The 16,238-nt window shown below is 35.9% G+C and overlaps 1 protein-coding gene across 1 annotated transcript in view; it reads right to left on the bottom strand.

The window, feature by feature from the left end:
- Positions 1-16,238, bottom strand: part of RAB2A (RAB2A, member RAS oncogene family) — a 61,726-nt gene that overhangs the window by 32,234 nt on the left and 13,254 nt on the right. Inside the window, 2 exon segments of the mRNA XM_087825394.1 lie at positions 4,680-4,747; positions 10,431-10,502. Coding sequence (XP_087681520.1) covers positions 4,680-4,747; positions 10,431-10,502 — 140 coding nt within the window.

Below are 16,238 nucleotides of genomic sequence, written 5' to 3'. Positions count from 1 at the left end.
TAAGATACCTTTCCCTCATGATGCTTATTCTGAGGTTAGATATGTGAATAAAAAACAATAACAACACGATCAGACCTGTAACAGGAATATACATAAAATACTATGGGGAGAATCAGCTATCCCATGGGGGTCAGAAAGGCTCCACAAGAGCTGACACCTGAGTTGGTCTTAAACAGGAAGGAAGAAAAAGTATTTCAAACAAAGCAAGCATTTATGCAAAGTACACGGTATGTAAACACGTATTAAAGAATATCGTGTAGTTTGGTTCATACTACACTACAGAAGGATGTGTGTTACAAAAGTTTATTAACTAAGAAAGCAACCTAGTTTAAACAATCAGTTTTCAAAAACTAATCTTTTAATGCACAAGTAGAAAACATTTCTTTTTGGCTAATGATCACTAATTTTAAATCTCTAGTAAAAAGGGACTTTGCATACTTTATTTTTCTCTTTTCGGTGCAGTTTGGAAATCATGTCACCTGAAAGAATATAAATCAAAAGAGTTATGAGATGCTACAGGCTCAGGAGGAAACCCCTAAAAAATAGTGAAAGCATAAATCTTCAATGAGAAAGAGGAGATAAAAAAGCATAAAAACCTAGAGTCCAATGTATAGCTCTAGGGCAGAGCAAGGCAGAGATTTAGGGTTTTTCATTTCAGGGACAAAGGGATATACAAGAAGCACTAGGAAACTTAGGTCTCACAGTAGTCTTTGGCAACTTGCTTGGTCTTCTTGGGAATCCAGTCTGAGACTGAATATTCTCCAAGGTTCCTTCCTTCATTAGCTATTACAGGTGACAGGTGAGAAACTACGATTGAGTAACTACAGAATAAAAGACCAGAGGTACTTGACGATAAAATTCCCCATACTTTATATTTCATTTACTAGTTTATATTTAATAAGTTTCTTAGTTTCAGTTTGTAATATGGTAAACACTGACAGCTATAAGGCACATAAGCAAAGATTCTTTGGGGTCTCCTCACTAATTTTTAACAGTATAATAGGATTCGGAGACCAAAAAACTTGAGAACTGCTACCTTAAGACATCCATTGTATATAATAAAGTAACTACTCTCTTATGCATCTAAAATGGGACAATAGAGAAAACAGTCACTCAAATAGTGTTCTGCAGTTCAGATGAGAAATTGTAATTAAAAATTATATAGCGTGCCCCGCCAATGTGACTCAGTGGTTGAGCATCGGCCTATGATACAGGAGATCGTGGTTCAATTCCCCACTGGGTTGTGGGCTCGATCACCAGTAAGGGACATGCAGGAGGCAGCCAATCAATGACTCTCTCATCAGTAATGTTTTGTTTTTTTTTGTTTTTCAATTTTTTTAAAAAAATATATCTTTATTGATTTCAGAGAGGAAAGGCGAGGGAGAGAGAAAGATAGAAACATCAATGATGAGAAAGTCATTGATCAGCTGCTTCCTGCAACCCCCAACTGAAGATGGAGCCCACAACCCGGGCATGTGCCCTGACCGGGAATCAAACACCAATCACCTGGATCCTAAGTCAATACTCAACCGCTGAGCCATGAGCCATGCCCGGCTGGGCTCAATGATGTTTTTATCTCTCTCTCTCTCTCCCTTCCTTTCTCTGAAATCAATAAAGACATTTTTTTAAAAAAAATTACATAGAATGACAGATTAACATGATACTGTAAAACAGAGAACCCTAACGATTCCACCAAAAAACAACTAAAACTAATATATAAATTCGGTAAACTAGCAGGATACAAAATAAATATCCAAAATTCAGCTGCATTTTTATATACCAATAACGAACTATCAAAAAGGGAAACTAAAAAAGCAACCCCATTTACAACTGCATTAAAAAATACCTAAAAATAAATTTAACCAAGTATATGAAAGACCCTATACTCGAAAAATTATAAGACACTAAAGAAAGAAATAGAAGAAGATATAAATAAGTGGAAGCATATACTGTGTTCATGCACAGGAAGAATTAACTTCATTAAAATGCCCACACTACCCAAAGTAATCTACAGATTCAATGCAATTCCTTTCAAGATACCAATGGCGTATTTCACAGAACTAGAAGTATTCCAAAAGTTTATAAGGAACCACAAAAGACCCTGAACAGCCACAGCAATCTTGAGAAAGAAGAACAAAGTTAAAGGAATCACACTACCTCATATCAAACTACACTACAAGGCCATAGTAATCAAACAGCATGGTACCGGCATAAAAACAAGACATATAGATCAATGGAACAGAATAGAGAGCCCAGAAATAAACCCACACCTTTATGGTCAATTAATATTTGACAGAGAAGGCAAGAACACACAGGTAGTCTATTCAATAAACAGTGTTAGGAAATCTGGACAGATATATGCAAAAAAATGAAACTAGACCACCTTTTTACATCATACACAAGAATAAACTCAAAATGGATCGACGACTTAAATGTTGGACTCAAAACCATAAAAATCCTAGACAAAAACACAGGCAGTAAAATCTCGGACATCTCTCATAGCAATATTTTTTCTGATATATAGCCTTGGGCAAGGGAAACAAAAGAAAAAATAAACAAACGGGTCTACATCAAACTAAAAAGTTTTTGCACAGCAAAGGAAACCATCAACAAAATGAAAAGACAACGCACTGAATGGGAGAGCGTACCTGCCAATGATACATCTGATAGGGGTTAATATCCAAAATTTAAGAAGAACTTACAAAACTCAACACCAGGAAGGCAAACAATCCAATTAAAAATGGGCAAAGGACCTGAATAGACACTTCTTCAAAGAGGACATACAGATTGCCAATAGACATATGAAAATATGCTCAACATCACTAATCATCAGAGATGCAAATTAAAACTACAATGAGGTATCACCTCACACCTGCCAGAATGACCATGATCAAAACAGCAACAAACAACAAATGTTGGAGAGGGATGTGGAGAAAAGGGAACCCTTGTGCTCTGTTGGTGGGAATGCAGATTGGTGCAGCCACTGTGGAAAGCAGTATGCAGTTATCTCAAACAATTAAAAATGGAACTGCCTTATGACCCAGCGATTCCACTTCTGGGAATATACCAGAAGAAACCCGAAACACAAATTTGAAGGAATATATGCACCCTTATGTTCATTGCAGCATTATTTACAATAGACAAAATATGGAATCAGCCCAAGTGTACAACAGTAGATGAGTGGATAAAAAAGCTGTGGTACATTTACACAATGGAATACTACTTGGCCATAAAAAAGAAGTAAATATTACTATTTGCAACTGTATGGATGGACCTGGAGAGTATTATGCTAAGTGAAATAGTCAGAGAAAGACAAGTACTATATGATTTCACTTATATGTGGAAGCTAGTGAACAAAATAAACTAACAAACAAATTAGAAACAGGCTCATAGATACAGAGAACAGACCGACAGCTGTCACAGGGGAGGTGTGTTGCAGGGCTGGGTGAAAAAGCCAAAGGGATTAAGCAAAGAAAAAAAATCTCATAGACACAGAAAACAGTATGGTGATTACAAGAGGGAAAGAGGGGTTGGGGGAGGTAGAAGAGGGTAAAGGGTATGGGGACAAGTGGTAATGAAAGGAGACTTAACTTGGGGTGGTGAAAACATAATACAATATACAGATGATGTATTATAAAATTGTACACTTGAAACCCATACCATTTTATTAACCAATGTCACCCCAGTAAATTCAATAAAATTTTTTAAAAAATTATAGCAAGTAATAGACAATGAACATAAATGATAGAATTAGGATTGAAAGCAAGGTGGCTTCAAGTGGTTGGGACTAAATTAAACTTTTTTTTTTTTAATCCTTGTCTGAGGATATTTTCTCCATTCTTTTCAGAGAGAGTGGAAGGGAGAGGGAGAGAAAGACAGAAACATCAATGTGAGAGAGACACACTGACTGGTGCCAGCCTGCAACTGAGGTACATGCCCTTGACCAGAATCAAAACCAGGACCCTTCAGTCCACGGGCCAACACTCTAACCGCTGAGCAAACTGGCTAGGGCTAAATTAAACTTTGGAGGGGCACGCAGGAGGCAGCCGATCAATTACTCTCATTATTGATGTCTCTATCCCTCTCTCCCCCTCTCCCTTCCTCTCTCTGAAATCAATAAAGATATATTAACAAAAAAAGACTATGGTATTAATATTCATATTTTATCTCACGTGTACTTCAGACATGCTGCTTGTTTTTCTTAAAAATAGTTTCTGTAGTATTTACGTTTAGACCACAGCCTAAACAGTCACTCAATTATGTTCTGTTCACAACATCCAATAGCTGGGGTACACCTATTGAAAACGCTGCATAAAAAAAAATTAACCTTGCCCTGGCTGGTGTGGCTTAGTAGACTGGAGTGTTGTCCCGTACACTGAAAGGCTGTGGGGTTTGATTCCTGGTAGGGGCACGTATGGGAGGCAACCGATTGATGTTTCTCTCTAACATCAATATTTCTCTCTCTAAAATCAATAAACATATCCTCGAATGAAGATTTTTTTATAAAAGGAAGAAAGACTAATCTTTTCTGGAACCACATTTCATCTCATGGCTGCAGGGGTATTTGTGTTTAATAAACCATAACACACATGAAATAACATGAAAACAAAATAAACATACAATGTACTTTTATAAAACAACTTTACTGAAGTCATACAATGTATTTTTGCTATACTTACTGTATCCCATATCTGAAGTTTTATTTGTTTCCCATCAATAGTTATCATTCGAGCACCGAATTCTACACCTGAATAGAGTAGAAAATGATTTGTTACACAATCTAGTGGGAATATATTTCACATTTAAGGATTGAAAAAAAAAAAAGACATTCAGTTCAAGGACATGCTATGCCAGGTGATATACAGATGAACTTTAACAAATACAGCTCCTACCCTTAGTAAACATATAAGCTAAGGGAGAGGTGCTAATAAAACATAAGCTAAGAACATAATTAAAACACTGATGTTCAAAACTAGTGTAGTCAAGAAGCCAACTGTCATTCTCGTATTTCACAGACTCAGTAATATAAAAAAAACTATAAATGAGATTCAAAAACCGTTATTAGTTACAAATATTAAAATTTCTTAAAAATGATTAATGTAATATAAAAATCACTAAAAGGGATAGAAGAATTTCAACATCATAGTCTTGGTTTCCAGTATAGGTTATCAACGAGAAAAGAAACGTCCAAATATGTCCACTAGAGATAATCACAGTTAAAATATGCTTCCAGGCACTGCTCCATGAATAAATACACACACAGAAATAAGTACACAATTTTACATAAATGAGAACATATAAATGCTGCTCTGCGATTTGCTTTTCAGTAGATAACATGTCATAGACTTTATTCCATGGCAAATACCTTTGCTAATAATAAGTATATGAACTTTTCTGCTTACATTTTTGACTTATGATTATGACTTTAGACAAATTGCAGGTCCAAGGGAATATAAACTTTACACTGACAAGTTTACTACTTTGGCTTTTCCCCTGGCATTTACCATCTCTTTTGAAAGTACTCATTTAATTATCAAAAAAGGAGAAAAAGAGATGATTTCAGAAGAGCAAACAGCTGTGAAGAAAACTCTGAAAGAAGCCCATCACTTGTATCACATCAAATCATTACAGGTTAGAGTGTGTTCTATCAGTATTTAGATCAGTCAGGGTGGAGGAAAGACACACAGGATCCCCAGAAACCAGATGTCTTCCTGGCAGAAAAACAGCCTTTAGTTGCCCAGGGATGGGCAGACTACCTGGTGTCAGACTTCCATTTCAGCATCTCCTATAATCCCCCCAAATGTGATTAGTAGGGTGAAATAAAAAGGTAATTTGTCCTCCCATGGTTACTTGATGGAGTTTTTACTCTAGATTTTAACAATCACTCCACCTAGAGGCATAGTGAGTACCAAGGAACTAATGGTATGTTTCTCAGGCTTAGAAATAGAGAAAAGCTAGAGAAAAGAGAAGAAAACATGCAAAATTTTAAAAGTTATGCCATAAAAACTCATTACAGTGTTTACAAATCACCTGCCTATATACATACACATACATTCATTTAAAAACATATATGGCTCTGGCCAGTGTGGCTCAGTTGTTGGAGTGTCATTCTGATTCCTAGTCAGGGCACCTACAGGAGGCAACTGATTGATCACATGGATGGTTCTCTCTCCCTCCCTTCCTCTCTCTCTCAAATCAATAAAAACATATCCTCGGGTGAGCATTAAAAAAAATATTCAGCCCAGCTGCATGGCTCAGCAGTTGAGAGTCGACCTAGGATCCATGAGATTGAGGTTTGATTCCTGGTCAGGGCACATGTCTAGGTTGCAGGCTCAGTCCCCAGTAGGGGGTGTGCAGGAGGCAGTTGATCAATGACTCTCTCATCACTGACGTTTCTATCTCTCTTTCTCCTTCTCCCTTCCTCTCTCTGAAATCAATAAAGATATATATATTTTTAAATGTTCAGAAAAATAAAAATATAGGGTGTCCCCAAAAATGTATACACACACTTTGAATAATTATAAAGGCAGTGTTTATCAAAACATATTTCATTTTCAAAATTGAGCTATCAGCTGTTAAAGTGTGTATATATTTTTCAGGACACCCTGTGTGTGTGTGTGTGTGTGTGTGTGTATGTGTGTGTGTATATGTATATGTATATGTATATGTGTGTGTATATATATATATGTATATACATAGTCATATACATCTTATGCCACAAGATGAGAGGACACACATTACAACCACCCACCAGCTTACCATTATGACATAAAAATGAAAGTTGAGGGAAAAAAACAGTGGTAATAATGTTCTATGAAATATCCAGTACTTAAGAGGAATATACTAAAGTACAAAATACTACATATCAGCAAGATATTTGACAAAATGGAAGCCTTTTTGTGAATCTCTTGTTTCTACAAACGGAGAGAGAAATCCTATTCTTCCTTCTATTGTCATGAATGGGCTTTTAACCACAATACAAAAAAGGTGCATTACTCCTTGGGATTCACGATTTCTTCAATCCAATGCACAATGTTAAATTTGACAAAAAACAACTACAAATTAGAAACAGACACTTTACTATTACCAAGGGTGGGCAGGCAAGGCAAGCAAGGGCAAGCAGATGCTTCTTCTTGGAAACTGACATCTTGTGCAGAGGGATTAGGATGCTAAAACTGACCGGCAGCCATTCCGTCCTCGCAGGTGAAAGGCCAAGGCTGCCTTTGCTGCAGCATCACTGTTATGGTGCCTGTTTCCAGGGCTCTGAAAGGCTTCGTTTCAGTCCTGGCCATTTCCATGTCCAAGTCTCCACCCTTCTGTGGGTTCTTTATAAAACTCCAGATAGTTTAATATATTCCTTTTTGCTTAACTTGGCCATAATTGGGTTTTGGGATATAGAGATACATATACCTATATATATCTATGTCTGTCTATCATCTATCATCTATCTATCTATCTATCTATCTATCTATCTATCTATCTATCTATCTATCTATCTATCTATCTATCATCTATCCATCTATCTATCATCTATCTATCTATCATCTATATCGATATTCAAAGTAAGTAGATAGAAGTTGCTGAAGCTTAAAGTGTTTAAACAAAAATTTTGCCTCTAAAAATATATCCAATTTAAAAAAAATGTTACATAAAAATTAGGATTGTTTCTAAAGCATGGAAATGTCAGAATAAAATTGATGTTTTAACTTCATTTATCCATAGGGTTAAGTGGAGAATTAAAAAAAAAATACACACAAAAAAACAAGAGGCAAAGGAACTAGTTAAAAGGTTACTGTATTATCCAGGAATAAGATAAAGAATGATGGTAAAAAGGAAAGACATCTCACAAGGGAAAACTGACAAGCACTGTTGTTTACTGCGGGGAAAAAAAATCTGATTTCCATTTTCTTATACTAAATGAAACAAAAACAGACAATTCAATTTCAGCTTCAGAAACATAACTCTTTCCCATTTACCTTCTCATTCTTAACTGGGTTAAGAGCAGGTTTTACCTTTATGCTATGTGGCAAAAGAAAATACTGAAACCTAATGTGTCCTAAAAATTTTAGAAACAAACAAAAATAAATAAATAAATCAAGAAACCTTATTTCTCTAACAGATTGTTAAAATTTTTAAATCTTTTTCCTTAAACACACACACACACACGCGGGCACCCCCAAGAATTCTATTTGGAAAAGTTTCCTTATGTTTTTTTTTGTGTTTTTTTTTAATAGGATAAACCATTATCCCCTATGCCCTTGAGGCTGTCTTCCCAGATACATTTTCAATTAACAGACAATTTGGCTGCCAGAGAAACTGTCTGTGGAACCAAAGGCAAGGTCTCATTTACCTGACATTGTCAGGGAGTGATGCTTACTTTTTCAAATGTTATTCACACCAACCTTCCAGAGCAAAATACTCAGAATATAAAGTATTTCACCTTTCTCTAATCATCAGACAAAGGCAAGTGTGCAGCAGAGCCAAGAGATTGTCTTATGTCTATTTTCACAAACATTTCAATGTTCTTTTAAAAAATATGTGCTAATGACTTGCCAAATTGTTTTCATGTCTGAAAAATATATTGTTGTGGTGGGTATCATAAGGTATAGCAGTCAGGGTCCAACCAGAAAAACAGAAACCATACTTAAGTATTTAAAACAGAAAGAATTTAATGTAGGGAACTGATTACAGTAATGGAAGAGCTGAGAAGCCCAAAGTGATATTAAAGCAACCCAGAGATTAGCAACAGCAGGAAGCTGGTACCATCCCTAGGCTGGGGCAGGGACAAAGAGAGAAATCAGGGTTTCCAGAGCTCAGAAGCCAGATCACCAGTGGGTCTGGTAGGAATGCGCTTGGGCTAGAGCTATGGAGGACACCCAGCTAACCCATGCAGAGAGATGAGAAGACCCCTGGTTTCTCTTTGCTTTTAGCCTCCTATCTCCGGTGCCTCCCATCAGCAAACTGAGAGAGGAGCCAGCTAGTACAGTTACATGAGTTACAGTTTTCCAAACAACTCCCTTTGGTCTACTTCCTTATCTCTTCTCCACAAGTATAGCCTATAAAAATTTCTGACAGCAGGCTCAGGCCCATCCTCTCCATCAGGTGTGCGATAACAATTTAGAAATTTAAAGGAAAACTTCAATGAAAAGGAAGTCACTTTTGTTTAGTATCCTATACTGGCTAGTTGTCTTCGGATTGAGTCATGCCTAAGAGATAGCTACCAAGGTTAAGGCCTATTGAGCAAAGAGCAGTTTCTACACAGAAATGAGCTTACCAAAGTTAAACTATGTCATGAAAACCAGAAATAGTAGTAGTTTTAGTAGTCACTGCTATATATACTTAAAACTATAAAAATAAAAATGGAATTTGAATATTCTTACTGACAGTTGCTACTAAAGAAAGATTTCAATATATCCACAAAATACATGTGGCTTGGTTGAAAACTATTAATTGATCTAGTAATTTGATTCATAAAACTCAATATTCAATTAGATATTTTAAAAATACACAAGACACAATCAATTTGCTAGAAATAGTGAATTAATATATATTGAAAATAAGCAGTCACTGGCTAAAAAGATACATCAAGCTATCAGTTGTAAAATCTAACTAGATTACCAATTACCTTATTTTTTCACAGTTGACTAATTTCTACTGAAGTCTACTATAGGCTACAGCCATAGAAGAATAATCCAGCTAGATTTTGTAGTTTTCAGGGTATAAATATAATTTTTTTAAAACAAATATGACCCTGAAACAGTATACTTACTTCAAGTTTTTAGTCTTTTACTCATCTTAAGCTTTTGTATATTAATGAGTAGTATCACTAATAATGGCTAGTATTTGTTGATAACTCCTTTCCAGTAACTGACTCATTGATTCCTCACAACTGATGAAAGTAAAAAATGCTTGATGGTAGTTTTTCTTGACAAGTGATTATAGGTAAGCCTAGAATACTTACCTGCTGCTAGGCACTGTTCTAATGCTTCATATTTGTTAACTCATTCACTGCTCACAATAATTTTGTGAGATTGGTACTACCATTATTCTCATTTTATAGATAAGGAAACTGATGAAGTGGTAAAGTGGCTTGCCCAGCTAGTTAATGGCAGAACCTTGATTTGACTCTGGTAAGCTGGTCCAGAGTCTCCGCTCTTACCCCTATGCTATACTGTCATTTGTTTCATTATTAAATACAACAAAAAAATATTAATGTCTTGCTGCATCCAATCACTTTTACAAAGTTGGGTAACATTATTTTTATTATACTTATATTTTTAAAAAGTGATGGAGACTGAACTCTGCACAGCAACAAAGTGAGTTTCACTGATTTTTTTTGACTCGCTACTAATAGATTGGACCCCTCTAAGCACATTTCATGTCCACTACCCAAAACTTCTGAATGCTTCTCATTCTTTTACAACACTTACCAATAGTCAGGTCATGCACTGGTTGAAACCTCTTGTCTGTAAACTGTAGCAATAAGCATGATTTACCAACACCTGAAAGTTAAAAAAAAAAAAAAATTAAAACACAAAACTCATAGAAATTAAGAAACTTTACAAAAGCACATGGAAAACAGGCAGCCAGGGTTTCTGGTGCTCTGTGAACAATCTACCACAATTTCTCAGTCCTCTAGTTTCTTGAGAAATTAGAGGACTGAGAATTTAGATGGAAGATGTTAACCAATTCAAAACACTCTTTTCATCCTTTCTTATTCATTCAACATTTCACAGGCTGAAAGATGAAAGTGGCAGTAACTCCTAGAAGATAACTGAGGTCTTCCCAGTAGCCTCTAGCACAGTACTCATGCAGTTAAGTGTTCACGTTTCCTTTTTGTGTAGTAGTAAAAATATTTAAACACAATTCCTCTTTTTGTAGTTCATCTTCTTTCCTACAAATAACTAAGCTACCAGTGTTTGGATCTACTTTTCTGGGAAAAGTTGCTTGTTGTATCTTCTGACTAATTCATTTTAGAATCAACTCTAATCTGAACTGCACTTCTTCACTCTACCACCAAATTTCACAGCATTATGGTTATAAATAACTTCCACATTCCTAAATTGAAGGCCTGTTTTCTATATTTGGCCCACCTGCCCTCTAATCAGAATTGTATACTGAACACCACCACCACCATCCTATTCATTTTCAGGCCCTTATCCTCACACTAGACCAAGTTTGCTTATTTGATACATCCTATACACCTACAAACACTAAAGGTAGTCATCATTCATTCATTCACATTCATTCATTTACTCAAAGAGTCTTTACTGAGTGCTAACTATGCACTGCACTAGGAACTTGAAGATACGATTGCATGGAAAACAGTTATGCTTCCTTCTTATAATCTAGTACAGGTAGAGAAATTAAACAGGATGAATGCCCAAATAATCTATATGAACTGTAACTTGAAATAATTATAATAACCACCATTTGAAAGAAGAGAATGAAGTGTTATTAGTAATGAGTAACAGAAGAGACTTAATTTAGACTAAAGGGCTGGAGAAGGTCTTTCTGAGGCAATGACAATTAAACTAAGCTGTTCAATGTCTTCTAGATTATATACTCATGACAGAAGGACAATGAATATCTTTTTTTTTCTTTAAATATGTCTTTATTGATCTGAGAGAGAGGGAGGGAGAGGGACAGAGAGAGAGAGAGAGAGATAGAAACATCAATGATCACGCCCCTTACTCAGGACTGAGCCTGCCACCCGGGAATGTGCCCTAACCAGGAATCAAACTGTGATCTCCTGGATCATAAGCTGATGCTCAACCGCTGAGCCATGCTGGCCGGGCCACAATGAATATCTTGTCATTTGCTGGATTATGAGAGATAAGGCACTTAATTTTGTGTCAAATATTATAAAGATTGTCAAAGTACCCAAAAACAAATCAAAGAAATGTCCTATATAGAGATGGATGTGTTTTAGAAAACTTTTATTTGCTCAAAGTTTTTTGAATGTTTTAAGGTTTTAGTTAACTGAAAATAAACTGGAATTTCAAAACATTTGACCTTAGTTTTCTTCTTTTCCTTTTATCCATGATCTCTTTTATATTACAAAATGTGCAAAGTCTAACTCATTTTTATCAGATTTCTAACTCCTTTGAATAGCCTTTTGGGTCTAGGATAGAGAGGAAAAACATTTTTTTAAAGTATGAAAGTACAAAATAGGTGAATAACTGAGACATGAACCCTCAGTTCTTTTTTTAAAATAGATTTTATTATTTTAAAAATCCTCACCCAAGGATATTTTTTCCATTGCTTTTCAGAGAGAGTGGAAGGGAGAGAGACAGAGTGAAACATCAATGTGAGAGAGACACACCGATTGGTTGCCTCCCACATGCACCGGACCAGGGTAGGGGATCAAGCCTGCAACGGAGGAATGTGCCCTTGGCCGGAAATGAACCCCAGACCCTTTAGTCTGTGGGCCAACGTTCCATCCAGAGCCAAACCAGCTATAGGGCAAAAGAGGTCTTATTTTTAAGAGTTTAAATTCATAGCCAAAATACAGCAAAAAGTACAGTAGCAAGTTCCCTCCCCTACATGAGCACGACCTCCTCCACTACCAACATCCTGCGCCAGAGTAGTAAAACTTGTTTTGTTACAATCAATGAACCTACATTAACACATCATCATCACTCAAAGTCCGTATTCTACAGTAGGGTTCATTCTATGGGTTTTGACAAATGTATATTCACGGTTACAGTATACAGAATAGTTTCACTGCCCTAAAAATCCTCTATGCTTCACCTATTAGTCCCTCCCTCACCCGCAGCCCCTAGCAACCACTAATCTTTTACCATCGCCATAGTTTTGCCTTTTCCAGAATGTCATGTAGCTGGAATCATACAGTATGTAGCCTTTTCAGTCTGGCTTCTTTCACTTAGTAATATGCACTTAAGATTCCTCTGTCTTGGCCCTGGCTGGGTGGCTCAGTTGGTTGGAGTATCTTCTTGATCCGCCAGGGTGGTGGGTTTGATTCCCAGTCAGGGCACATACAAGAATCAACAAATGAATGTATAAATAAGTAGAGCAACAAATTAATGTCTTTCTCTCTCTTAAAAAAAAAAAAAAAAATCCTGTCTTTTCTTCATTTCTTATTTCTTTTTAATCTTCATATGAGGATATGTTTACTGATTTGGGAGAGAGATATTGATAGGTTGCCTCCTGGACATACCCCTAGTGGGGATAGAACCTGCAACCGAGGTATGTGCGCTGACTGGGAATTGAACCCACAACCTTTCTGGTGTATGGGGATGTCACTCCAACCAACTGAGCCACCTGGCTGAGGCTCTTAATTTCTATTTTTAACTCCTCAACTTTTCCCACATGGTATAGAAAAAATATAATTAGAAACCACAGATTTTATTACTGAGGAACCTCAAGAATCATCTAACAGTTATTTAAGTGATACAAGAGCCTGAAAACTCTTACCTTGTAACAAAATATGTATTGCTCTAGTAATACCAATACCACTTATTCTGACCACTCTTTGGGTTCTTTACTTTCAAGACTCCATATTCTTTCTTCAGGTAATCAAAGTATCTTTCATTGCAGAGAATATATCCAAGTGCCATTGTGGTGTTTCCCAAGTCTCCTTAATCTTACTACAGACCATTTATTGGAGTTGGTTATATTTAGATAGCTTATCTTATTCAGTATTTGTTGACTTCTATTTTAATTTTAGATAAACCTGTTTCTAAATACTTGGGTGTCTGACTCACAATCACCGATGCTTTCTCAAGTTGCCACACTGAGTTAGCTAGCCTATTCTCTGTCCTCATCTTATTTGATCCAGAAATATGATCTATTTGTGCTACAAACTATAGTTTATCAGCATACAACCTCCTTGAAGATAATCTCTTTTGGCTTTATCAGACTGTAACTATCTCTATGGTTTCTTAATTCTTAGGCAGTCGCTCTTCTTTGTTCATGAAAGCCTTAAATACTTGGAGGTTTCCCCACTATCCCATCTTGGTTACTTACCTCTTCTTCAGAATCAAGAGAACTAACTAATGAGTCCTATAACCTCAACTTCTATAAATTAGTCAGTGATTATTAACTCCATCTTTCTAGCTACCATTTTACTTTCACTGTCTACTGAACATGTCCACCTTAATTCCTTCAGGCCTGAAACTCAAACTTCTAAAACCTAATTTATTCCTTTTCATTCTTCTGCCCACCATCCTCCCAACCAACAACTCAGAACAAACTCAGCTTCTCTGGCATTTCCTTATCTCTGGAACCACCTTCCAATGGATCACACCAACAAGAAACACAATCACCCTTAATTCCTCTTCTTCCTTTATCATCAATTGTTATTGTAATGCTTTACAGGCTCTCCCACAACAGAATGTGACCACCAATAGAACATGAGCTTCACTAAGATAGAGACCACATTCAAGAATGTATCTCCAGCACATAATGGATACAAGGCAAATATTATAACTCACTTTTCTGTCCTTCTTCCTATCGTACTACAAAAATTGTCTTAGCTGTCGATTAAAAAAGAGAAGAGAGAAAATCATTTGAGATCTTGCTTCCTGGCTCAAATAAATTATAAAAATTAAAAAAAAGTAACTGCACATATAGCTAATTCTGAATTTTTCTCACTATCTCTGGAAATGGCTGCCTGGGGGGGGGGGGTAACCAATGTGATTTTTAATCATTTTTGGATTTTACTGTATGTGCAGAGAATTGAGCCAGATAATCATTACATTCCTTTCTAACTCAACCATTTAGATCTGACGATTTACTGTATTACTTATAGTTGTAAATTTTTTAATGTTTTTTTATTATGGGTGGATTTAAAGTTAACTGCTTATCTGTTTATATCTAAATGGAAAACAATTGCCCTATTGTGTCACAAAGCACAGTAATATGATGTAAAAAGACATGGAGGATTTTTCTTTCCGACTTATCAAAGTATGGGTCAGATTCCTGTGGTGGAATATAACAAATACAATGTCACCAAGTGACATTTCCAAACACACCTGTACTTCCAGAAAAACGGCCAATACTTATTTATGATTGAAAATGCTAATTTGAAACTTTAAGACAACTTTTACTGCATTTTAAAATCTAAGAGCACTTGTGATTTCGATTACTGCATTATGCTGTTTTTTAAGTGCTCTGTTATATGTATTATGACTCTACATGGTTAAAACAAGCCACATCTCTGTATGTTCAAGTTAAATGTAAGCTTAATTCAACAGATTTAAGGTACATCAATGCTCTGCTCAAGTACCTAACCCCACAAGACTAATGCGCAGACCTTTGGAGAACTTCTTTCTAACCTGTATCACTGGTCAGATATGCAGAAAGGAGACCTTTTACCAAAACACCATGCTTTCTCTATTTAAAAACATTCTCTAAAACAAGGCTTGATTTTTAAATGAATTCTTGGAACTTATGATTATGTGAACTACCTTGTATAGAAAAATAGTAATTTCAGCACAAAAAACAACTAAACTTATGTCCAAATCTGATGTTTTCTTTAAACAATTTTCCCTTATTTTCTGGGAGGAAAAAATAAGCCTCTAAAATGAAACCTTTAAAATAGGTTCCAAGCCCTGACCGGTGTGGCTCATTGGTTGAGTGTCATCCCTGCAGCAAATGATGCTGGTTCAATTCCTGGTCAGGGCACATGCCTGAGTTGTGGGCACAGTCCCCCAGTAGGGGGCATGCTGATTGATGTTTTGCTCTCACATCCATGTTTCTCTCTCTCCCTCTCCTTTCTTTCTCTAAAAAGCTATAAAACTATTAAAAAAAGTAGGGACCAAAATTTCATTGTAATTGGGAATTAAAAACCTTTGTTGGACTTCATCCTTAAAAAAGGGTAAATGTTATATTTAAATACATTTAACACAATAAAGTTTCATTTATAATTATATAACTATACTCTTGAATAAAGAATGGCACAAATATTAAGTTACAGATTTTTGGTAATATGCATACTTGGTAGGACATCATTTATTTAATATTTGCCCCCATTAAAAAAAATTCTTACTGAGTATATGAAAAAACTCACGTACAATAATTTTCTTAGTACTCATGGCAAAATAAATCAGCTAAAGAATCAGGAATACTTCTACTCTCTTTTGATTAACATTTACAAGGACAGGAATCAAGGGGGAAATCTGAATCATCTGTTGGCAATTTAACATAATAAAATAAATATAAGTTGGGTGTTATGAGTCATCCACCAGGTGACAATTCTATTACATAAACCTCTT

Source organism: Miniopterus natalensis, chromosome 16 (assembly GCF_054644295.1).
Source record: "Miniopterus natalensis isolate mMinNat1 chromosome 16, mMinNat1.hap1, whole genome shotgun sequence".
Lineage (NCBI taxonomy): Eukaryota > Metazoa > Chordata > Mammalia > Chiroptera > Miniopteridae > Miniopterus > Miniopterus natalensis.
Note: the sequence above shows the minus strand (reverse complement) of the source record. Positions and strands in the feature narration are given on the sequence as shown.